This window comes from Ovis canadensis, chromosome 5 (genome assembly GCF_042477335.2).
Source record: "Ovis canadensis isolate MfBH-ARS-UI-01 breed Bighorn chromosome 5, ARS-UI_OviCan_v2, whole genome shotgun sequence".
In the NCBI taxonomy this organism is placed as follows: domain Eukaryota; kingdom Metazoa; phylum Chordata; class Mammalia; order Artiodactyla; family Bovidae; genus Ovis; species Ovis canadensis.
Window position 1 is genome coordinate 75305428 of NC_091249.1, and position 24038 is coordinate 75329465.

General features: G+C 42.4%; 1 protein-coding gene across 1 annotated transcript in view; it reads right to left on the reverse strand.

Annotated features, from left to right (window-relative positions):
• Window positions 1-470: 470 nt before the first annotated feature.
• SLC36A3 (solute carrier family 36 member 3) overlaps window positions 471-24038 on the reverse strand; it is a 28197-nt gene continuing 4629 nt past the window's right edge. Inside the window, exons 3-10 of the mRNA XM_069592734.1 lie at window positions 23322-23410; window positions 20700-20795; window positions 16204-16288; window positions 14983-15201; window positions 11218-11316; window positions 10717-10883; window positions 5240-5409; window positions 471-1909 (exon numbers count right to left, since the gene is read on the reverse strand). Coding sequence (XP_069448835.1) covers window positions 1641-1909; window positions 5240-5409; window positions 10717-10883; window positions 11218-11316; window positions 14983-15201; window positions 16204-16288; window positions 20700-20795; window positions 23322-23410 — 1194 coding nt within the window. The 3' untranslated portion in view covers window positions 471-1640. The remainder of the gene's footprint in view (window positions 1910-5239; window positions 5410-10716; window positions 10884-11217; window positions 11317-14982; window positions 15202-16203; window positions 16289-20699; window positions 20796-23321; window positions 23411-24038) is intronic.

Genomic DNA, 24038 nt, shown 5'->3' on the forward strand with positions numbered 1-24038 from the left:
TAATAAATCACAACTATATCATAGGCATTTTAATGTTGTATTTTGCAATGTTTGGGGGCATCACAGTATTTTATTTTGGATGAATCATAGTTTAACCTAACATTGGATATTTGTTTCCAACTCTTTACTGTTATAAACAATGCATCCAGGGACTTCCCTGGTGGTCCAGTGGTTAAGAGTAAGCCTGCTAATGCAGGGGATATGGGTTCAATCCCTGGTCCAGGAAGATTCCACATGCTGTGGGGCAACTAAAGCCATGTGCCACAAATACTGAGCCTGCACTCTGGAAAATGTGAGCTGCAACTGTTGAGTCTGCATGCCACAACTACAGAAGCCTATGTGCCTTTAGAGCCTGTGTTCTGCAATGAGAGAAGCCACTACAATGAGAAGCCTGCACACCACAACTAGAGAAAGCCCGTGCACAACAACAAAGACTCAGTGCAGTTAAAAATAAAACAATAAAATAAAAATAAAAAAATTTTTTAATGCATACATTTTTGAAGACATAAAAGATTCTTAAGATAAACCCCTGGAAGTGAAATTAGTGGGTCAGAGGGCTATGCATTTTAAGACATATATTGTACTTCCCTCCAGAAAAGTCATAAAAATGTGTTCTGCCATCTTCAGAATATAAGATTGCCTGTTTTTCCAAACCCTTACCAAAAGTAAATATTATTTTTAAAAGGTCAGTAGTCCTTGTACATGATGAAATCCTTTCCGTCACACAAACTGCTCAGTCTCTTTAGCCTAAATCAGCTCTAAGTGGTCTTAAGGTATCTGAGAAGGTAGGATGGGTGGGGGAGGGAGAGGGGGGCAGAGGGAGAGAGAGAGGAAGAGGGAGAGAAAGAGAGAGCTGATATCCTTCTAAGTAGGAGAGTCATTTGTAATGAAAGATTGCTAAGAAATGTTTTTATCCCTTAATTTACTTCTGGGATCCCATATCTCCAGGGCAACAGGGTAACTTGCTGATGGAAAGCCCTTCCATTTTCACACATGTGGTTAGAGGATAAGTTCATTTCTTTCTTTTTTTTTTTCTTCTTTCAGAATGTCAGAGCTATAAGAGCCCTTAATAGTCAATCAGTACAATCCTTCATTTCAAAGAATGTGAAAATGAGATGGAGAAGGGGAGAAACTTGCTCAAGATCCCACAGGAAATCAGTGGCAGAGCCAATGGCTAGACAAAATTACTAAGTTCTATTTTTGCTCTGTGACTCTTCACTTAGAACCATATCTAGAAACCATAGAAACTCGTCTTCACCCAACATACTTTTCTAAACCTGATACTTCAAGGGCAGAATAGAGAGAATAACTGCTTTTGCATTTATATTTATGCTTGGTCTGTTTCAAGGACGTGGGCAAATGGCATTCTTTTTCCCATTAAATGAGGCAGATAATACAAGTGGTTGAATGTGGTTTTGGTTCACAGGTACAAAAGGCCTCCAGAGAAATCCAAAAACCAGAAAAGACATAGCCTGAGAGGTACCAGTACTGACTTGTATCATCTACATTTCTCTTGGAAAGATAAAGAAGCCACTAATTAATATAGAGATGCTGGGGTTTGATGAATGTATATAACATCCACAACAGAAGGCAAACTGGGAATCGGAATATGGGAGAACTATCAGAATAAAAATAGATCATTATGCATAGACACCTGTGGAGTTGGCTACAGAATGGTTGATGGGTTGGGTCAATTCATAGAGGGCTTGGTATGTTCCAAATACACACCCCAAAAGGCCCAGGATGCTGATCATGATGTCCTTCACAATGGTGATACAGTTCATGTCTTCAGGGTAAAAGGTGATGAGCTCCAGGAAGGGAGGGATGATGAGGGCCAGGGCACTGCTGCTCACGGAGCCCACTAGGGAGATGACCAGGTCCAGGCGGGGGATGAGGATGGCTGAGACACCTGAGGGGGGGAGAAGAGGTTTAGAATCATGGAATGTTCCTTCAGGAAGAGAGCCCAGAAACAAACCATTTATTTGGAGCCTTATAATTCCCAGATGCCTGAGACACCCTCTGGAGAGGTGAGAAAGGAGCTCATTGTACACTTGAGCAGCAGATCAAGCACTGTGGCTCTGGACTTCCACATCTGTTTTAACACCAATGTACATGCTCTCCTTTCATGCTTTATCTATTGAGTTTTTCCACATATAATATTTATTGATAAGGATTCTCTATCACCCATCTGTAATGGTCTTCTCATTGCAGAGTTGGGGAAGTCTAGAACTCTAGAAGGAATGGGTCATGTCCAAGGTCACATAGAGCTGAGATGAGAATCCAGTGAAATGCCCAATATAAGGCCCTTTCTACCCTACTAGACTGCCTCTAATGTAAGTGAAAGAACTTGGTACACTGTAGGTGTTTGATAAATGCTTGACCCATACTCAGATACCGCATCTACAGTCAAGTTGTACTGATTGACACAATACAGTCACTGTCTAGAAGCAAGGATGGATAAGCAATAAGATACGGCTCTGCTGCTGTCAGGATCTCAGCCACTGGTTTTCCTACTCTTAAAAGGAACCTGATAATAAAGGAAGACAGAACATGCAGACAGCATTAGGTGGCTCACTCACTTTCTCTTCTCTTCCCATTAATGCTCTTGGATTTCCATATTTTTTTTTTTTTAACCCCGGCGCGCCCCCCGCGGGGGACGCCCCCTCGCGGGAGCGGCCCCCCGCGGGGGGGGAGCGCCGGGAGGGGGCAGAGCGCGGCGACGAGGGCTGGCTCCCTCGGCCCGGGATTCGGCGAGCGCTGCTGCCGGGGGGCTGTAACACTCGGGGAGGGTGGGCCCGCCGCCGCCGCGGATTTCCATATTTTATAAATACAATGATCATGTATCATGGATTTTTTGGGGGGGTCCAATTTTGATAATATTTGAATGAAGAAATATATATATTAATAGTTTATGTGATTTAACTTTACACAGCCATATGATTTTCCTATGAATAAATTAAGAAAAACCTCTTATGGGAAGCACTCAGACTAGCTTGCTGGTTCTTAAAGAAAACAACACCTCTTTTTGAAGCTGCTCCAGCGCATCTAATCAAAGAACGAGACAGACTCATAGACTTTTACGGTTGAGAATCCATCACCTCTCTGATGGGATGATCCTCGTCCGCAGCGCTCCTTCATTAGATATTTAATAAGTTGCTTACTGGAGGAGGTACAGAGAAGTCAGTGTCTGTTCTTTAGAAGAGCTCATGCAGATAGCACAGAGAGAAGACATGCTCACAGAAAGCTATTATGTAATGTGGAGTGAAGGAGTGCTCTAGAAGGGTCAGATCTGGTCATGCTAACCCATTGCTCAGGGCCCATCCATGGCTCCCCACTGCCTGATCTCCTTAGCACAAGGTCCCTTAGGACTTGGATCTGCTTTGTGTCTTATCCTCCCTTATGCTTTCAGTTCTCCAAAGAGGCCATATATCAGTACTGTCCTCCAATCTTTGCATACCCTGCTCCCTGTACATGGTACATTCTCCACTCCTCCCTGCCTCTTAATTATCTTTAGGTCTTAACTGAAATATTACTCCAGTGGAGAGGACTTCCTGACCTGGCTCAGGCTAAGTTATAGCACCTTCTCAGGTGCTCTTAGAGCAGCCTCCTCTTACAGTCTTAAATATCATCTGGTACATCACTGTGTACCATCTTCACGTTCACCACAATGTGCTATAATTGTTTCCCTGCATATATTTCCCACTCAAATCCTAAGCGTCATGAGGGCAGGAACCATGTCTTTTTCATGATTCATTATTGTATCCCCTGAAAGGCTGCAGTCCCTGGGGTCGCTGAGGATCGGACAAAACTGAGCGACTTCACTTTCACTTTCATGCATTGGAGAAGGAAATGGCAACCCACTCCAGTGTTCTTGCCTGGAGAATCCCAGGGACGGGGGAGCCTAGTGGGCTGCCGTCTCTGGGGTCACACAGAGTCAAACACGACTGAAGCGACTTAGCAGCAGCAGCAGCAGCAGCACCTAGCACAATGTCAGGCACATAGTAGGTAATTATGATTGCTGAATAAGTGAAGGAAAACTGAATTGACAGATGAGTAAGCGAGGAAGAAGAGGTCTTTCAGTGCAGAACAGAAGCAGCACATGTCATTGAAAGTCAGCTGTCTCCAGTGATGCTCTTTCCCTCTCAAGTGGCCTGAACTACTCAGTGCTCCTCTTCAATGGACACCTTTCCTACTGGGAATGACCTCAATACAATACACTTACAGGTTCCTGATGTCTTGGTACAGACTGGGAACCTTCTGTAACGCCTTTAAGCCAAGCAGGTGTGCTGTTTCTGCTTCCAGAATTCCAGTTACAGGGAGTACAGCATCTGGCAGTTTACTGTTGGGTCTGCTCCAAGCCTTACACACTTTCTTCTGACCATGAACTGAGACGGGATTGCCTCAACTGCAAATACAGAGTACTGGAGACTTTAAGACGAAATTTACTCTTTCTCTCTTGCACAATAATCCTACAGTTGTTTGAGATACAGATACAGAATGTACCCAAGCCTTTGTTTCTCCAGGCAAAACCTCCCTAGTTCTTTCCTTTATTCCTCACAGGCCACCATTTTAAATTTTCTTAGAGAAAGCATTTCCCAGCCCTATTCACAATGTTTCCCAAACATCTACAATGGCACCTGATATCAAATGAATGAGGAAATGAATGAATAGAAGAAGAAAGGAAGGGATGAGGGAAGGGAGGAGAAAATGACGTCCAAGATTTTAACAAAGCAGCCCTTTGAGGTTCTTCCTATAGTTAAACACCACCTTAACAGGACTTCACATTGATTTCTGATAGGAAGGAATATGGCACAGTGGAAAACACAGACTTCGGTGCCACACAACCTGCATCCAAATCTCAACTGTGTCACTTGGCAGCTATATGATGTGAGCATGCTACTTCATTTCCTGGGTCACAGTTCCTTCAGCTGGTAATATTACATAGTTAGGCTGTCCTAGTATTACATAATCTCAGTGTTGTGCCTGACATATAGGAGGCATATAGGAATGAATAAATGACACTTCTTTCTCCCACAAACCAGGTATGTGTAGATAGTAGAGATTACTGTAACATTTACTCTGTGACAGTTCTGTTAACCCATTTTTCAGCTGGAAACTTGAGGCTCAGGGAGGCAAAATATGTTGCTTGGCTGGTGGCCGAGCCAGCGATAGTGGGGTAGTTGTCAGTGTGGCTCCAAGCCACAGCACTGGGCAAAGAGAGCCCTTTCGTCCTACTCACAGGTCAGACAGACCAAGGCTGTGCGGACAGACAGGTCTGCAAACAGCGCCCAGCTCTCTGACACCTGGGAGATGATGATGGGGATGATGATCTCAGCTGGGACATGGAACTGGAGGGCATAGGTGAAGAAGATGCCAATGGAGTACATCAGCTTGACTGACTGGTACAACCTGTAGAGACAGAAACACAGCACATGAAATTCGATGTGGCTCCAAGGCAGGGCCATGCAGGATTTGCTCACTGCTTGGAAGCTGAGATTGTTAAATTACATCACTACCTAACTTCCACTGACTCAGCCTGACTTGTCATTAGAGCCACTTGGGAAGTTTATTGAAAGTGCACATTCTTGGAGATTCTCATTTAATAGGCTTGTAACTCAGGAATCTGTGCCTTCTTTTTTCTTCTGTTTTTTTTTTTTTTTTTAAGGTATATCTGCATAGAATAAAGTTCACAGTACAAAGATCATATTCCCTCCCACCTTTGATTCCCAGTCTCCAGTTCTTCCCTCCACAGGCAATTCCTCTAACTATTTTCTTGAAGCCCCTCCAGAAATACTGTAGATACAAACTTATACAGAATGTAGGTACACATACAGAAGCACCCTTTATGTACCACTGATTTTCTTTTGTTCATTAAAAATTTCTTAGATATTGTTCCCCATCAGTACACATATATCTGGCTCTTCTATTTAAAAGCTGCTGATATTCCAATTGCATGGATATACTATAATTTGTTTAATTTTTAAGATATTTTTATTGGAGTATAGTTGATTTACAATGTTGCTTTAGTTTCAGGTATATAGCAAAGTGGATAAGGTATATATATATATACATATCCCCTCTTTTTTTTTTTTTTAGATTCTTTTCCCATATAGGCCATTACAGAGTATTGAATTGAGTTCTCTGTGCTGTAAAGCAGGTTCTTACTAGTTATCTATTTTTATAATCTTTAACTGCTCCCCAATTAATAGACATTTAGATTTTTCCTAATCATCTGTCAGTAAACAATGCAGCAAAGAATATGCTTGTACATATACCTATGCACATATAGTATACAACCCCAGATGTAAAACTGCTGAGTAAAAGTATATGTGATTTAACATTTTGATAACTCTCATAAAAGGGAACCCTCACACATTGTTGTAAATTGATGCAGCTACTGTGGAAAGCAGTATACCAATTCCTTATAAAACTAAAAACAGAACTACCATATGACTCAGTAATTCCACTCCTGGGTATGTAACTGAAAAAAATTAATACTCTGATTCAAAAAGATATATGCACTCCCATGTTTGTGTGAAAGTTGCTCAGTTGTATCCAACTCTTTGCAACCCCACGGACTATACAAGCCAGAATACTGGAGTGGATAGCCTTTCCCTTCCCAAATCAGGGCTCGAACCCAGGTCTCTTGCATTGCTGGCAGATTCTTTACCAGCTGAGCCACAAGGGAAACCCCTATGTTTATCACAGCATTATTTACAATTGCCAAGATACGGAAGCATCAGATGAAAAGATAAAGAAGACATGGTTTATGTATATAATGGAATGCTGTGCTGGGCTTAGCTGCTCAGTCATGTCTGACTCTTTGTGACCCCATGGACTGCAGCCTGTCAGGCACCTCTGTCCATGGGATTCTCCAGACAAGAGTACTGGAGTGGGTTGCCATGCTCTCTTCCAGTGGATCTTCCCAAACCAGGGATTGAATCCAGGCCTCCTGCACTGCAGGTGGATCTGAGCCACCAGGGAAGCCCAACAATACTGGAGTGGGTAGCCTATCTGTTCTCCACGGGTTCTTCTGACCCAGGAATCTATCCAGGGCCTCTTGCATTGCAGGCAGATTCTTTACCAGCTGAGTTACCAGGGAAGCCCATAATGGAATGCTACTCAACCATAAAGAAGAATGAAATTCTGCCATTTGCAACAGTGTGGATGGACTTGGAGGGTATTATGCTAAAGCGAAATAAGTTAGAGAAAGACAAATACTGCACCAGTTCAGTTCAGTTGCTCAGTCGTGTCCTACTCTTTGAGACCCCATGAATTGCAGCATGCCAGGCCTCCCTGTCCATCACCATCTCCCAGAGTTCACTCAGACTCACGTCCATCGAGTCGGTGATGCCATCCAGCCATCTCATCCTCTGTCGTCCCCTTCTCCTTCTGCCCCCAATCCCTCCCAGCATCAGAGTCTTTTCCAGTGAGTCAACTCTTCCCATGAGGTGGCCAAAGTACTGGAGTTTCAGCTTCAATATCAGTCCTTCCAATGAACACCCAGGACTGATCTCCTTTAGAATGGACTGGTTGGATCTCCTTGCAGTCCAAGGGACTCTCAAGAGTCTTCTCCAACACCACAGTTCAAAAGCATCAATTCCTCGGCCCTCAGCTTGCTTCACAGTCCAACTCTCATATCCATACATGACTACTGGAAAAAACCTGCCTCTTGAGAAATCTGTATGCAGGTCAGGAAGCAACAGTTAAAACTGGACATGGAACAACAGATTGGTTCCAAATTTGTACGTATGTCAAGGCTGTATATTGTCACCCTGCTTATTTAACTTATATGCAGAGTACATCATGAGAAGCGCTGGACTGGAAGAAACACAAGCTGGAATCAAGATTGCCAGGAGAAATATCAATAACCTCAGATATGCAGATGACACCACCCTTATGGCAGAAAGTGAAGAGGAACTAAAAAGCCTCTTGATGAAAGTGAAAGAGGAGAGTGAAAAAGTTGGCTTAAAGCTCAACATTCAGAAAACTAAGATCATGGCATTCGGTCCCATCACTTGATGGGAAATAGACAGGGAAACAGTGGAAACAGTGTCAGACTTTATTTTTCTGGGCTCCAAAATCACTGCAGATGGTGACTGCAGCCATGAAATTAAAAGACACTTACTCCTTGGAAGGAAAATTATGACCAACCTAGATAGCATATTCAAAAGCAGAGACATTATTTTGCCAACAAAGGTCTGTCTAGTCAAGGCTATGGTTTTTCCAGTGGTCATGTATGGATATGAGAGTTGGACTGTGAAGCAAGCTGAGTGCCGAGGAATTGATGCTTTTGAACTGTAGCATTGGATAAGACACTTGAGAATTCCTTGGACTGCAAGGAGATCCAACCAGTCCATCCTAAAGGAGACCAGTCCTGGGTGTTCATCGGAAGGACTGATATTGAAGCTGAAACTCCAATACTTTGGCCACCTCATGCGAAGAGCTGACTCACTGGAAAAGACTCTGATGCTGGGAGGGATTGGGGGCAGGAGGAGAAGGGGACGACAGAAGATGAGATGGCTGGATGGCATCACTGACTCGATGGACATGAGTTTGAGTAAACTTGGAGTTGGTGATGGACAGGGAGGCTTGGTGTGCTGCAATTCATGGGGTCGCAAAGAGTCAGACACGACTGAGCAACTGAACTGAACTGAACTGATGTTATACACTGGAAACTTATGCAACATTGTACATCAACCATACCTCAATAAAAAGAAATAAAAAATGAAATTTTGATAGCTTTCGACGTATTGCTCATTTGTTGTCCGAGCACAATGCAGTGCTCCATCCTTGGAAAAACACAGTGTGTGAACACATGCTGGTTTGTGCCACTGTGTTTTGTAAAACTGACATTTCTATTATTAGAAGAGAGACAGGGCAATTTTTCAAATATATAAATTGTTATTTTTGTTTTAATTTGCCTGTGAACTATTTGTTCACACCCATTACTTCTTCATCTTTTGCTTATTCCTTCTTTAAGGCTCTTCTGGAGAATTTCATCACCAGCCAGGCTCAGAGAAGGTGTGAGGTCCTTATGACACCTGATGCCCATTTTTTCCAGCTGATATCCCAGAAGGAAAGTGCCCTGTCCAAGGTAGTGGCAAACCAAATTCCCCAGAATAAGAACAGCATACTAAGTTGATATCTTACTGGTATAAAATAAGTCACAATTTCAAGGAAATTCCACATTAATTATCTCATCCAGTCATTACCACAACACAGTGAAATGGGTAGGACTGGTGATATTTTTCTCATTTTACCGCTGTGGCTTCATGGGAAATGAACCACCCTCCCGCCTCCCCCACCCCGACCCTCCACCCCTCCGACTCGCCCCCCTCCTCCCCCACGGACCACCCCCCCCTCATTCTACTAACTTCCAAAAGACCAAGGCTGTGGGGGAGAGTAACAATGATAGTAGCTAATACTCAGTGAGCACTTACTGCACACCAGACACTTTTCTAAGCGTTTTATGTATTTGAAGCCAATTTGCCCTCACAGTCACTCCCTAAGAGACAGTGTGGCAGTCATTTGTGCTGCTTAGCTGCTCACCAAATACCTCTGAGTCTTCCAGATACATGGCAGAATTTCACTTCCGTGTCCTCTGGAGTGAGGCATGGTCACTTGCTTTGATTGATGAAGTGTGAACAGAAGAGACAGGTCACTTCCAGAGAAATTTTAGGGCCTTCATGGTGAAGGGTGTGATTCAATGTGCTCTTTGCCATGGCAACCAATGAAGTTTCAGGGAGTGGCTGGTTGATCAGTCTGGGTCTTAAAAGTTGGGATGGTGCAGAGCTGAGCCCCAGCCATCGCATAATGGACATGTAGAATGAGCATACAGTTAAACATTTGTGTGTGTTCAGCCACTGAGATTCTGGAGTGGTTTATTTTGTTTATTACCAGAGCATAACCTATCCTGACTGATACAAATAGGCAAGAATATTACCCTTATTTTACTGAGGATGGAAATGAGGTCTGCAAGATTAGGTAGCTTATTCAAGGTCACATGAGAACCAGGATCAAATCCCATTGCTCAGATGTAGAATCTATGCTCTTAAACACTTGGTTCTACTGACAGCTTAGTCATTCTGCACCTACTACTGCCAGAATAAGGACAATGGCTAATACTCGGTGAATGCTATACAGCAGTGCCCCAGATGTTTCTTGGATGAATGAATGAATGAGTAAATGAATGAATGATTAATGCAAGAACTTCAGTCAAAGTTCCAAGTGGGGCACAGCAATGGCAGTCTAGGCCCGTTTCTGGAATTGGGGACCTAAGTAGTTGTCCATACACAGGACCCTCAATCACTACTTCAGTTATACTTTTTGTTGTTGCTGTTTCTGTTCCCTAAGCCCTCCCATTTCATTCCTGTTTGAAAGCCTTTGAACCACAAAGTCAGACAGAATTCAGTTTCAACTTCTCATGAACAACATGAACTGGGAAAGTTACTTACAGCCTTTTCACATATCAACTTCTTCACCTAATTCAATGGAGTTGATAATAATAATGCTAACCCATAGGGCTGTTGAGAGAATTAAATGAGATGATACACAATGCCTGGATTATTAAATGTACCTGTTATTATAACACAGATACTAGCAGTCAATATTTTGTTGTTGATAATGACTCAAGGATGCCCCATTCTGCTGCTGAGGCTCAGACTCTGTGACTCCCCTCCTCTTCCCCCCAGTCCCAGATGGGCAGGGACGTACCAGCAATTGGGCAGGTTGAGGGTGATGCTGGCCTGGGTGTTCGACCCAAACTTCATGTAGCCCAGTGTCCCCAGGCAGATGTAGAGGACGATGACAAGGGACATCCCCAAGTACAGAACAAAGGAAAACTGCTGTGGATGCTTCATCTGGTTTTTGAGAGGCAGAACCTGGAGGTGAAAGGAGGTTAAGAAAGAAACGGCAGAAGGAGAGAACGCAGGTTTCCTCTCAAGGCCGGACACCCTTCTCCAGGTGGCCCAGAGTCAGGAAGGGTCCACATGCCCTTTCATCTCCTCCCACATTTTCTATAGCCAAGAGTGCCTCGTCTTCAAGGCTTGGTGTGAGGTACAGAGCAGGTGGCATCCTCCAAGTGGGGACTGACTTTCCCTTCTGCCATGAGATCATATTCTGCATTTTTCATAAGTACTACTATTTAGACACCTGGAACAAAGACTGGCTTCCATAGAGAGAACTGGGGACTCTCAAATTCCACACCCATCCTACCATGCCGACGCCTTCAAATGTGAAGATGGCTGTACCAAAGAACAGTAAGAAGGTCTTCCAGCTTGCCATCAAGGGTAGATTCCTGGGATCTGGAATCTCCTAAAAGGAAGAAGAAGGGCATTGGTTTTTCCAAGGCATAGAAGTCACCCCAAATCTGGTAGAGAGTTAGGCTTGCCTGACGTCAACAGAGAGTATTAGAAGCACCCATGAGAGATCTAAAGCTGAGTCAGCCTTCTCCACTTTTAAAAAAGTTACTTCTTTTACACATAGCATACAATTTACCATGTTAAACATCTTGAGTATACAATTCAGTGGCATTAAGAACATTCACACTGTTGTACAATCATCACCAATTCCATCTCCAGAACATTATCATCATTCCCAGCTGAAACTGTGCACCCATTAAATAATAACTCCCTATTACCCAGCCCCCCTGGAAATGCCTATTTGACTTTCTGTCTCTAAATTTGATTGTTCTAGGTACCTCATATAAGTGAACTCATATAATACTTCTTTTTGTGATTGACTTATTTCACTAAGCATAGTGTCCTCAAGGTTCATCCATGTTGTAACATGGATCAGAATTTTACTCCTTTCCAAGGCATACATTATATGTGTTTAATTTTGATTTACCACATCTTTACATGGCAAAAGGAACCCAGGGAGGAGAAGGAATTGCCCAAGGCCACTCTACCAGTCGGTGGCACAGTCCAGATATGAATTCAGGTCCTGTGTTTTCCAGTCCTCTAACACTTCTTTCCCATCACTTCTCTCAGAGCTGTGAAGTACTGGCACAGCAGCTACCACCGATCGAGAAGGAATGATTATTTTAATAAGATTCCTGTGGGCAGAATAATGTCCACATCATAATCCCTGGAACCTTGAGTATGTTACATTACTTGGCAAGAGAGAATTAAGTTTCTAGACTGAATTAAGGCAGCTAATCAGCTAAATTTAGTAAGAGATTAGCCTGGATTATCTGGGTGGGCTTGGTGTAATCACTGCTGCTAAGTCACTTCAGTTGTGTCTGACTCTGTGCGACCCCAGAGACGGCAGCCCACCAGGCTCCCCTGTCCCTGGGATTCTCCAGGAAAGAACACTGGAGTGGGTTGCCATTTCCTTCTCCAATGCATGAAAGTGAAAAGTGAAAGTGAAAGTGAAGTCTTGTGACCCCATGGACTGCAGCCCACCAGGTTCCTCCGTCCATGGGATTTTCCAGGCAAGAGTACTGGAGTGGGGTGCCATTGCCTTCTCCGGTGTAATCACAAGGGTCTTTTAAAGTGGAAGAGGGAATCAGGAGAGAACCAGAGAGACGGCAGCATGAGAAAGACACGGCCTGACAGTGCTGGCTTTGAAGAGGGAAGTGGGCCATGAGCCAAGGCCTGAGGGTGGCTTCTAAAAGCTGCAAAAGGCAAAGAAACAGATTCTCCCCACAAGCTTCCAGAAAGAAATGCAACCCTGCCAGTGAGACCTCAAGAGTTCTGAGATAATTTTGTGTTAAGTTACTAGATTTGTGGTCATTTGTCACAGCAGCAGCAGAAAACTAATATAACCCCAGAGACTTTCAAAGAAATGAAACCGTAATAGGGAATTTCACCCACTCCAGTGCTCTTGCCTGGAAAATCCCATGGGCGGACGAGCCTGGTAGGCTGCAGTCGATGGGGTCACTAAGAGTCGGACACGACTGAGGGACTTCACTTTCACTTTTTCACTTTCATGCATTGGAGAAGGAAATGGCAACGGACTCCAGTGTTCTTGCCTGGAGAATCCCAGGGATGGGGGAGCCTGGTGGGCTGCCATCTCTGGAGTCACACAGAGTCGGACACAACTGAAGCAACAATGCCAGTGGAGGTGATGGAATTCCAGTTGAGCTATTTCAAATCCTGAAAGATGATGCTGTGAAAGCGCTGCACTCAATATGCCAGCAAATTTGGAAAACTCAGCAGTGGCCACAGGACTGGAAAAGGTCAGTTTTCATTCCAATTCCAAAGAAAGACAACGCCAAAGAATGCTCAAACTACCACACAATTGCACTCATCTCACATGCTAGTAAAGTAATGCTCAAAATTCTCCAAGCCAGGCTTCAGCAATACATGAACTGTGAACTTCCTGATGTTCAAGCTGGTTTTAGAAAAGGCAGAGGAACCAGAGATCAAATTGCCAACATCTGCTGGATCATGGAAAAAGCAAGAGAGTTCCAGAAAAACATCTATTTCTGTTTTATTGACTGTGCCAAAGCCTTTGACTGTGTGGATCACAATAAACTGTGGAAAATTCTGAAAGAGATGGGAATACCAGACCACCTGACCTGCCTCTTGAGAAATCTGTATGCAGGTCAGGAAGCAACAGTTAAAACTGGACATGGAACAACAGATTGGTTCCAAATAGGAAAAGGTGTACGTCAAGGCTGTATATTGTCACCCTGCTTATTTAACTTATATGCAGAGTACATCATGAGAAGCGCTGGACTGGAAGAAACACAATCTGGAATCAAGATTGCCAGGAGAAATATCAATAACCTCAGATATGCAGATGACACCACCCTTATGGCAGAAAGTGAAGAGGAGCTAAAAAGCCTCTTGATGAAAGTGAAAGAGGAGAGTGAAAAAGTTGGCTTAAAGCTCAACATTCAGAAAATGAAGATTATGGCATCCGGTCCCATCACTTGATGGGAAATAGACAGGGAAACAGTGGAAACAGTGTCAGACTTTATTTTTCTGGGCTCCAAAATCACTGCAGATGGTGACTGCAGCCATGAAATTAAAAGACGCTTACTCCTTGGAAGAAAAGTTATGACCAACCTAGATAGCATATTCAAAAGCAGGGACATTACTTTGCCAACTAAGGTCCTTCTAGTCAAGGCTATGGTCTTTCCTGTGGTCATGTATGGATGTGAGAGTTGGACTGTGAAGAAGGCTGAGGGCCAAAGAATTGATGCTTTTGAACTGTGGTGGTGGAGAAGACTCTTGAGAGTCCCTTGGACTGCAAGGAGATCCAACCAGTCCATTCTGAAGGAGATCAACCCTGGGATTTCTTTGGAGGGAATGATGCTGAAGCTGAAACTCCAGTACTTTGGCCACTTCATGCGAAGAGTTGACTCATTGGAAAAGACTCTGATGCTGGGAGGGATTGGGGGCAGGAGGAGAAAGGGACAACCGAGGATGAGATGGCTGGATGGCATCATGGACTCGATGGACATGAGTCTGAGTGAGCTCTGGGAGATGGTGATGAACAGGGAGGCCTGGCATGCTGCGCTTCATGGGGTTGCAAAGAGTCGGACACGACTGAGCGACTGAACTGAACTGAACTTCCATAGCAGCATCATTGTGAAGATTTGGTGAGTTAATCAACATAAAGAACTTGGCACAAAGTAAACTGAATTCCTTTATCATCCATATATCCCTTGTCAACCTATCACTATTACAATTTTCATTGGTTACTTGACTGAGGTTTATCTCCCCAAGTGATTGTAGCCTCCGTGAGAGCAGACAGGTCGTCAGTTTTACTTATCACTGAATCCCTTGTCCCCTGTACATTGCTTGGATCACAGAAGGTATCAATAACTATTTGTTGAAAGACCCATTGTTATCTAATGTGACAACGACAGTGATGATGATGGTGAGTAGCTTTTATAGCCTGTGGGGCAGAAGAGTTCACAGACATCACTTGAGCAGGAGTTCACCTTTCTCGCTTTCATCTGCCCATAATGACAGTGTCTCAGAAGCCCTGGACTTTGACCCTTCTGCAGTGGTTTTGGGCACAGACCTGCATGATATACTGAAAGATCAGAGCCATGCTCCCCAGAGTGGTGATGTTGGCCAGCGTGGAGAAGATGGACAGCACCCTGAGGTTCTGGATAAACACCAGCAGGATCAGGAAGGGCAGGATCGTCAACATGTAGAAGCGAATGTCCACGTTGGGGGTCAGCACCAGGATCTTCCTGGGTTCACAGGTTTTGGAGGTCACGTGGGCTTCTTCCACCATCTGATGTGAAGGACAATGAAAGGCAGTATAATTATAGCTGCTACATTAACAAAGGAAACCCAGTTAAGTTTCAATTTCAGATAATTAACAGATAACTTTTTAGTAAAAGTATGTCCCAGATAATATACAAAGATATACTTGTAGTGAAAACAAATTGCTGCTTATCTGAAATTTCAACTTAATTGGGTTTCCTATACTTTTATTTGTCACATTTGGCAATCCTAAACTGTAGTACCCATGATTGTGACAACCGGAAACCCTTAGAATCATCAAATCTCATGGCTGAAGCATCATTCTGTCATCTAGCCCAGCCTCTTCTTATGTACCAAATAGTTTTCTTTCATATATCCAGAGAACAGGAAATGATTACACAGGAGTATCTTCTTCAACTTTAGACAGTCCTGAAAGTTAGAAAGCTAGAATTTGAGCAAAATCTGTCTGAATATTCTATCCATAATGCTTGTCATAGTTTTGACTATTTGAATGCACAAAAACAAGTATACTACTTCTATTTCATGAAGCCACGAAAGAATGCTATGATTGACTTGTAATGCCTGTTAGGAATTCAATGAAGGCAAGATTGCGACTTGTTTGCTTTAGTTATCTTCTACATGACAACCTTGAGATACCTAAAGAAAATCTCATCAACACTTCCAGGCTAAAAATTCTCAATTATTTCTGATTGGACATGACTGTAAGCCATCCTGGCTGCATTCCTCAGATGTTGCTTTGGCTTCCTATGATCTGTTTAAAGAGTGATTTCCAGGACAGAAAGAACTCCCAACCAAAGCCTAATTAGGGAGTAGCAATCCACTCCAGGACTATTGCCTGGAAAATTCAATGGATAGAGGAGCCTGGTAGGCTACAGTCCATGGGGTCACAGAGTCAGACACAACTGAGCGACTTCACTTCACCATGATCCAAAAGCTTTACTTTTGCTAATGCAACCCTAGCAGCAAGAGGTCTGCTTTCGCCCACTCTGCCCAGAAGAGACCTCTTTACCTGTTGTAAACTGTCTGCCATAAACATAAAATAAACACTGCAGAAGCCCAGTTGGGTGATGATTAATAAGAAGCTGACAGTGTACCTGAGAAAGAAAAGAAGAGGCAGACAGAAGGAGAAATGAATTATTTTTAATGCATTTATTTTTATTTTTTGAGGCAGTTATTTCTTTTGATATTATTTTTACTATTTCCTCATTTTTTAACTTTCAAGTTTAAATTTCAAGCCCACAGTAAAAGTTGAAAGACTAGTATAATTAACATCATATATCCTTTCACTAGATATACTGATTGTTAACTTTTAGGTCTAACTGCATTATGTATAGATGGAAGAATGTGTTCATCCATACACACATACACACACACATTTTTCAGAACTACTTTAAAATTAACTGCAGATGTTATAACATGTCAACCTTAAAGACTGTAATACTTTCCTTAATACTATGATATCCAACTTCAATATCCTCAGATATATAGTCTATGTTTTACTTTATTATTATTTATTTTTACTTCTTTTTTTGGCTGTGATGCTGGGCTTGTGGGATCTTAGTTCCCTGACTAGGGACAGAACCTGGGTCCTCAGGAATGAAAGCTCTGAATCCTAACCACCAGACTGCCAGGGAATTCCCAAATATTTTAAATAACCCAATTCTCTCCAAAATATCTTTTATAGCTGTTTAAAAATTTTCTTTGATTCAGGATCTAATTACATTTCATATGTTGCATTTGCCTATGTTTCTTTAGTCTTTCTTTTCAGGTAGAGCAGCCCTATACATATCTACCCTTTTTGTTTCCCATGACATTGGTTTTTTGGGAAGAGTCTAGGCCATCTGTCTTGTAGAATGTTCCACAGTGTGGACTAACATGACTGTTTCCTCATGATTCAGAAAAGCAAGCCTACCACATAGGTGATACTTTGTCCTTATATTTCATCATATTGGGAGGCACAGGATGTCCTGTGGTTCTACTGTGATGTGAATTCTAGGCCTCTCCATTATAAGTACACATTTCCTGCTTTGCAACCTGTAGGTAAAACTATGAGATGGCATGAATAGCCTGTCTTCCTCAAGCCAAAGGTTTTAAGATTCATTGATAATCTTTGCTGAATCAGTTATTTCATTGGTTGGTTGCAAGGTGTTCTGTCATTTTATCTAAGTTTATTAGCTAGCATCTAAGAAAAATGCATTCTCTTCCTCATTTTTAATCACAATAAATTCACATTAATTATTCTTTATTTAATATATTATATTCTGCCATTGTCATTATTCTTCTGGATTCTTAAATTGTCCTGAATTTGGAGATGTATTTATTTACTTTTTTGTGAGAACATTTTGAGAGTTCCACATTAAAAAAAATTTTTAATTGGAGGATAATTGCTTAACAATGTTGTGTTGGTTTCTGATGTGTAACATCACGAATCAACTGTAAGTATACACATATCTCCTCCCTCTTAAGCCTCCCTCCCACCAACCCCTCTATCCCACCATTTATTTCTTTCAAAAGAACAAAAATATGTTCCTCTACTTAGGTTCTAATGTTTAGATCGATGTTTTTCAAGACTCGGTTGTAGCAACCAATGCATCAGAATCATCTGAGGTTGGTGATTCCTGGCTCTCATGTCAGCCTTCATTGAGTCAGAAGCTTGGCAGTGTCATGTGAGACTTCAGAAGGGAGATTTATTTTTCTCTTTATAATGAAGATTTTCAAACATACAAGACAGCAATGATAATGATTCAATGACTCCTCATGAGGTCATCCCAGCCTCAACAATTAACTTTTAGGCAATCTTCTTCCATCTATTCCTTCACCCCCACTGCACACAAGCTTCTTCTGTTGGAGTATTTGAAGTTAAGGGGAAAAAATAAGCAAGGTGAGGGGAATATAGCAAATTAAAGTATTTGAAGTATTCCACCTGTAAATAATTCAGTACGAAGTTCTAACAGACAAGAATTTAAATAAAATATAACCATCATGCCCTTAATCACCCCTTACAAAATTAACAATAATTTCTTTCTTTTTAAAAATATTTACTCATTTATTTGGCTGCACCTGGTCTTAGCTGCAGCATGAGGGATCTTTGATCTTAGTCACGGCATGTGGGAACTAGATTCCACATCTGATCTAGGGATCAAACTGACCAGGGATCGAACCTGGATCCCCTGAATGGGGAGCGTAGAGCCTAAGCTACTGGACCACCAGTGAAGTGTCACAATAATTTCTTATATTATTTAATATTCCACCATAGTCAAATTTTTCCAATTTTTTTCAAAAATATTTCAGAGTTGGTTTCTAAACAAGTCTCTATGTTGCATTGTATTATTATGTCTCAAGATTTTTAATCTGCTATATTCCCCTCACCTTGTTTATTTTTTTCTCTTGGAATTTTAATTTTTTTGGTTGGTGTTGAAGATACCAGAAAATTTCCTTGTAGGATGTTTAACTTTCTAGATTCAGTTGATGAATTCATAATGTCATTTACCTTGTTCTTCTATCCCCTGTATTTCCTATAAGCTGATATTAGATCTAGTGGTTTGATAAGATTGAGGTTCTTCCTTTCTGTTTCGGGCAAGGGTATTTCAGAAGTGGCTCTCTGTACTCCCTATTGAATCCTATTACAAGACACATTATGTCTGGTTGTCCAATGTCCAAACATGAGATGACTAGAAGGGGTCAGGTGATGCCTGTGTATTCTTCCTTTATCATCTTCCAATGACCTTTCACAATGAGGATAGTTGCTTACATGGAATAGATAATTTTTAATCAAACTCCCCAGGTATCTCTTAGCACACTAAAAATGACAAATTATTGGTTTAAATGAAATAGTTTCCTAATTCTTTCTCAGTTACTGGCACTCTTTCTCATTGCCCCAGAAAAATGGCATAGTGTAGTGGGTGAGAGCTGAATGTTCTAGATTTCAGTCTGTGCTCTGCCATTAGATTCCTGGGTAACTTAAACCAAACTTATGACTCTATCTGGTCTTAATTTTCTTCCATTTGAATAGATATAGATATATTGATCTTCAAGGAGCCTTCTTGCCTGAAAGTTTTATTCAGGGTGTCATCAGAAGCTGATAACTTGGTGAGAAAGGATGGACAGTTGTGAGATCTCTGTTATTACTGCCCCATGCCTCTCCTGTCTGACAATCAGAGTGATTCCTGACATTCTCAAGAGAGGAGTTGCAGGAGGGATCTTAGCAGGTGAGGGACTGACTACTCCTTGAGGGCTCTGTTGGGAAAGACTAACATGTTAGGTGCTTGCTTGAAACTCTGCTTCTCCACTATCTGTGTCTTTGATCCTAGACATGTTATTCTATCTCTGTGAGCCTTGGTCACCCTATTTCTTCCCAATAAAGATGCACCACCTACCTCACAAGGTCATTGAAATGATCAGAGGTGATCAGATACGGGAAAGCATTTTGTATACCATAGAGTTTTTATCCCATCAGTGAACAAGCTAAATTGTAACATTCACTATTAGGAGAAGGATTAAATAAAACCACAGGATCCATCTATATGGATGGGGAACATTGTGAGACTTACAAAACAATGAAGTCAACTTGTATGTCCCAATGTGGAAAGAAATTAGAGACATAATGTTAGATTAAAGAGCAAATTTCCAATGAATATTCCAATTAATATACAGGAAAATACAAAATATATATTTGCACTAGCACACATATATCCTGCTCATGCAGAGAGAAAGTCTAGAGGAATATTTACTAACTATATATCAGTGACTTCATTTTATTTATTTATTTTTGGCCACACTGCACAGCTTGTGGGATCTTACTTCTCTGACCAGGGATTGAACCTGGGCCCTTGGCAGTGAGAGCTCAGAGTCCTAACCACTGAACCTCCAGGGAAGTCCTGGAGATTACTTCTTGAATGGAGAGTGGGATGGGGGATGGAGCTATCAGAGGAGATTCTCTATATTGGTCAATAGTTTTCAATAAAAACATATTTATTTAAAACTTTTGTTACTCAGATGGTGCGGTGGTAAAGACTCCACCTGACAATGCAGGAGACACAAGAGACATAGGTTTAATCCCTGGCTTGGGAAGATCCCCTGGAGAAGGGAATGGTAACACATTCTAGTATTCTTGCTGGGGAAATCCCATAGACAGAGGAGCCTGGTGGGCTACAGTCCATGGGGTCAAAAAGAAGCTGGACACAACTGAGCATGCCCATACAATGTACTAGCAGTAAAGGAAGAACAGGTGAGCATTTTTATCGCTGCTGTTGTTATTATTACTATTACTCCTGTGATATCTGGGCTTCCCTTGTGGCTCAGCTGGTAAAGAATCCGCCTGCAATGTTGGAGACATGGGTTCGATCCCTGGGTTGGGAAGATCCCCTGGAGGAGGGAAAGGTTACCCACTCTAGTATTCTGGCCTAGAGAATTCCATGGACCGTACAGTCCATGGGGTTGCAAAGAGTCGGAAACGACTGAGCGCCTTGCATTCATTCATTCATTTGTGATGTCTAGGATGACTACCTTCCCCACACTGAGTGTGTCCTCAGCCAGGCATTTGGGCAGGTTTGGAGACTGTACATCATGGCTTCTCCATAGTTCACAAAAGTCTTCTGCAGCCTAAAGAACGAACAAACAATGCATACCTTATTTTTTTTTTAAGTACAATTTATTCCCAAAGGGAGTAGTTACTATATGTTCATGTATTGATATGGAATATTTTGGTAATTTTCTAGCAATGGTATCATTGAGTTATTTTATAATGGCACACTTTTAAAAGTTTTAGAATTCTGCCTCTTATTTTTTGTAGTTGTCTTTATTAACACTAATTTTTAAGTGGCTAGTAGTAGTATTTAGGTGGACAGCAGCTTGGAATTGATTAGGTCAGCAAACAAGGACAGTGAGGATGTGGAAGCTGCGAGGTGTGCAGACCTAGTCAGGGGGAGGGGGAGAGAGAGGAATGAGGTGTAAGTATGGCCAAGAGAGTGGTTCTACCTTTTCTGAACTGACATTCCCTTCTTCACTTCTGAGAGTGCTGAAACATTTAAGATGCTCTCCCTGGACCAGACCCCATGCAAAGGTGATCTTTAGCCTCCTGCCCAGCACCCCTGTCAGATGTGACACCCCAGTTCTAGCCCATCCCTCTTCCCCCATCCCGCCTTTGCCAGGTAGCCCTTCCAAAGGGAGGCGGAGGCCCTCTGGAGCACTGCTGACAAAGCAAGTGGAAGCAAGTTGCCTATGTCCCTGGAGTTAATTGCATGACTGAAGGGAGTAACTTGGAGAGAGAAAGAGACCCAGGCTTGTCAGGAAACCAGAGTTTAAGTATCAACACGTCCCCCTCAGACGGCCAGGAGACCTTGAGCAAGTCTCTTTATGCTTCGGGGCTTCAGGTGTTTTTCTTCACATGCAGGCTGGGTTTTGGGGAGAAGACAGTGAGAGATGGATATGGTGATGCACTGGGAACATGGCATGATGCTTCGTTTTTATGATTATTCAATGTGCCTGGCATTTGAAATACAGATGAGGTTACATTGCATAGGACTAGCAAGTATATTAGTCTGAGGATTGCAAATTCAAAAGCAATGGGGACCAGAAAGCTATCGGTATGGTGGTGAGAATGACTGGGTGTGAGACAAAACAGGGAATCGTGGAGACAGAGGTCAAGGCTCTGGTACATGTCCTGTTCCAAAAGGGGTTGATCAGGATGTGGCTCTAGCTGAATGATGCAGGAATGAAGCCACAGAGGTAGCAGAATGTCTAACTGGCAAGAAGGTGTAGATTTTTTTTTTTTAATGTGAAATCTCCAGGTTTTTAAATGTTGGCTAAAAACAAAAAGCCAAAAAAACTGTAGAAGTCCTCCATAATATATCTAAAAGCTACTATGAGTCTGTAACCCTATATTAGAAAAAGAAAAGAAAAAAACAAATCAACAAAAACAAAAGTCAGGGAAAGGCTATACTAAATGACATATATTAAAAGGCTGTATGGTGGTAAAATGGTCCCAGCAGGCTTGAGGGAAGAAAAAGATTTGCAGATAGGTTAAGGGGTAGAGTCAGACAGGTCTTGGAATACCAGCTCTGCCACTTCCTAGCTGTGTGACATTCAGCAAGGCATTTAACTCTCCCAAGCCTCAGTTTACTCATGTGTAAAATGGGAATAATGGTGCCTACCATAAAATTTTACTGTAAGGAATAAACAAAAGAAGGCTTGCAAAACTCTTGCTATGTACCTAGAACAACATAATTGTGCAATAAATTTAATTGCTAAATGAGTAAATGCTCTTAACAGTGTTTCATGAGCTGGAAAGTACTACACAAGTTAGGTGTGACTGATACATATTCCAAATGCACCAATTTGGGTTATGATAATTTGACTTTATGAGAAGCTTCATTTAACGTCTCTACTTTGACTCACAAGGCCTTTCTGCACAGTGATGAGGACGTATTTAGATTTGCCTGCCTTGGGAGCAGCTGAGTCCTGTGGAGAGAAAATCTCCAGGCTGTGGCTGTAAGGAATTGCTAACTACTGTGAGTTGCTAGTTTATATATATGAAATTCTCAGCATTTTTTGCCTTCCACTGCATTTGCCTTTTTTTCTGGAATTTTGTTTTACATTTAAGTTTTAAATATATAAACATTGTGTTGTATATATGCTTTATTAGAGATTGAAATCACTGTGAATTATTCACCTCATTGCTAACTATGTTTTTTTCACTAAGTTGTCCCAGAAAGGACTTACTTGGAATAAATTTCCCTTCCAAGGTGTGTGTATTGGAGCTAGGGGAAGACTAGGAGATAGGAGGTGGAGAGATTAAGAGGAAGTATCTCGAATACACATGGGTGTGTATAGAGCAAATTTGCATTTCTTATTACTTCTGATCTTTCTAGGAATGGATACTTGAGCTCATAGGAGCTTGGCAAAGTGCTCCAACTAGTCAGCAGCAGAGCTGTGCCTGGAACTTGGAGTTTCCAGTAGGATTTTAATCACTCCCTTGACCGCCTCAGAGCAGCAGGGGTGGTGGCCTGGAGAAGTGGCCAGCTAATTGGAAATCGGGTCAGTGATCCTGGGAAACTCAGCACACCCTCAGTTGGAACCTGGTGCCATTTGGTGATAGAGAAGATAGGGACAGAGAAGCAGAACTCTCACCTCTGACTTAGGTGATGAGCACAGTTCAACAGGATGACCATGCAATGCACGGTGAGGATCCCGATGGCCAGCAGGCTGACAGGACCGACCTGGAGGGGAATGGAGAGGTGGGCACAGTGAATCACAGATGGACGCTCCCATACCTGGCCCTCTCCCTGCTTAGGTGCTGGGGTCCCTCTTATAATAGAGGTTTTGGGATGAGAACCCTAGGATGACAGCCCTCGCCTGAATGTCCTTGTACCCCTAGATGCTCTGGCCTGAATGCTCTTCTTGGCATCACTGCCAAGTGGCTGTCCAACCTGTGCTAGAATACTTCTGATAACAAAGAGCTCATTACCTCCCAGACAGCCCATGCCTTTCCTCATCTGCCTTTAGTTCCACTTGAGAACCCTCATTCCTTTTCATATCCCAGCCCTTACCTCCTCCAAGATGCTTGAAGACCAAGGTTCCTCTTAAGGATTAGTTTTCTTCTTCTAGTATGGGGTTATCAAAAGAGGCACTATTGACATTTTGGGCCAGCTGATGTTTCTGTTGCAGGGGGCTGTCCTGTACATTGTGGGTTATTTAGCAACATCTCTGGCCTCTACTCACTGGATTTCAGAAGCATTCCCTCTCTTTCTCTATCCCAATTTGTGACAACCAAGAGTGGCTCTAGACATTGTAAATGTCTTAGAGTATATTAGTCACTTGGTTGCACTGAGCTCTGTGCAGCCTCAT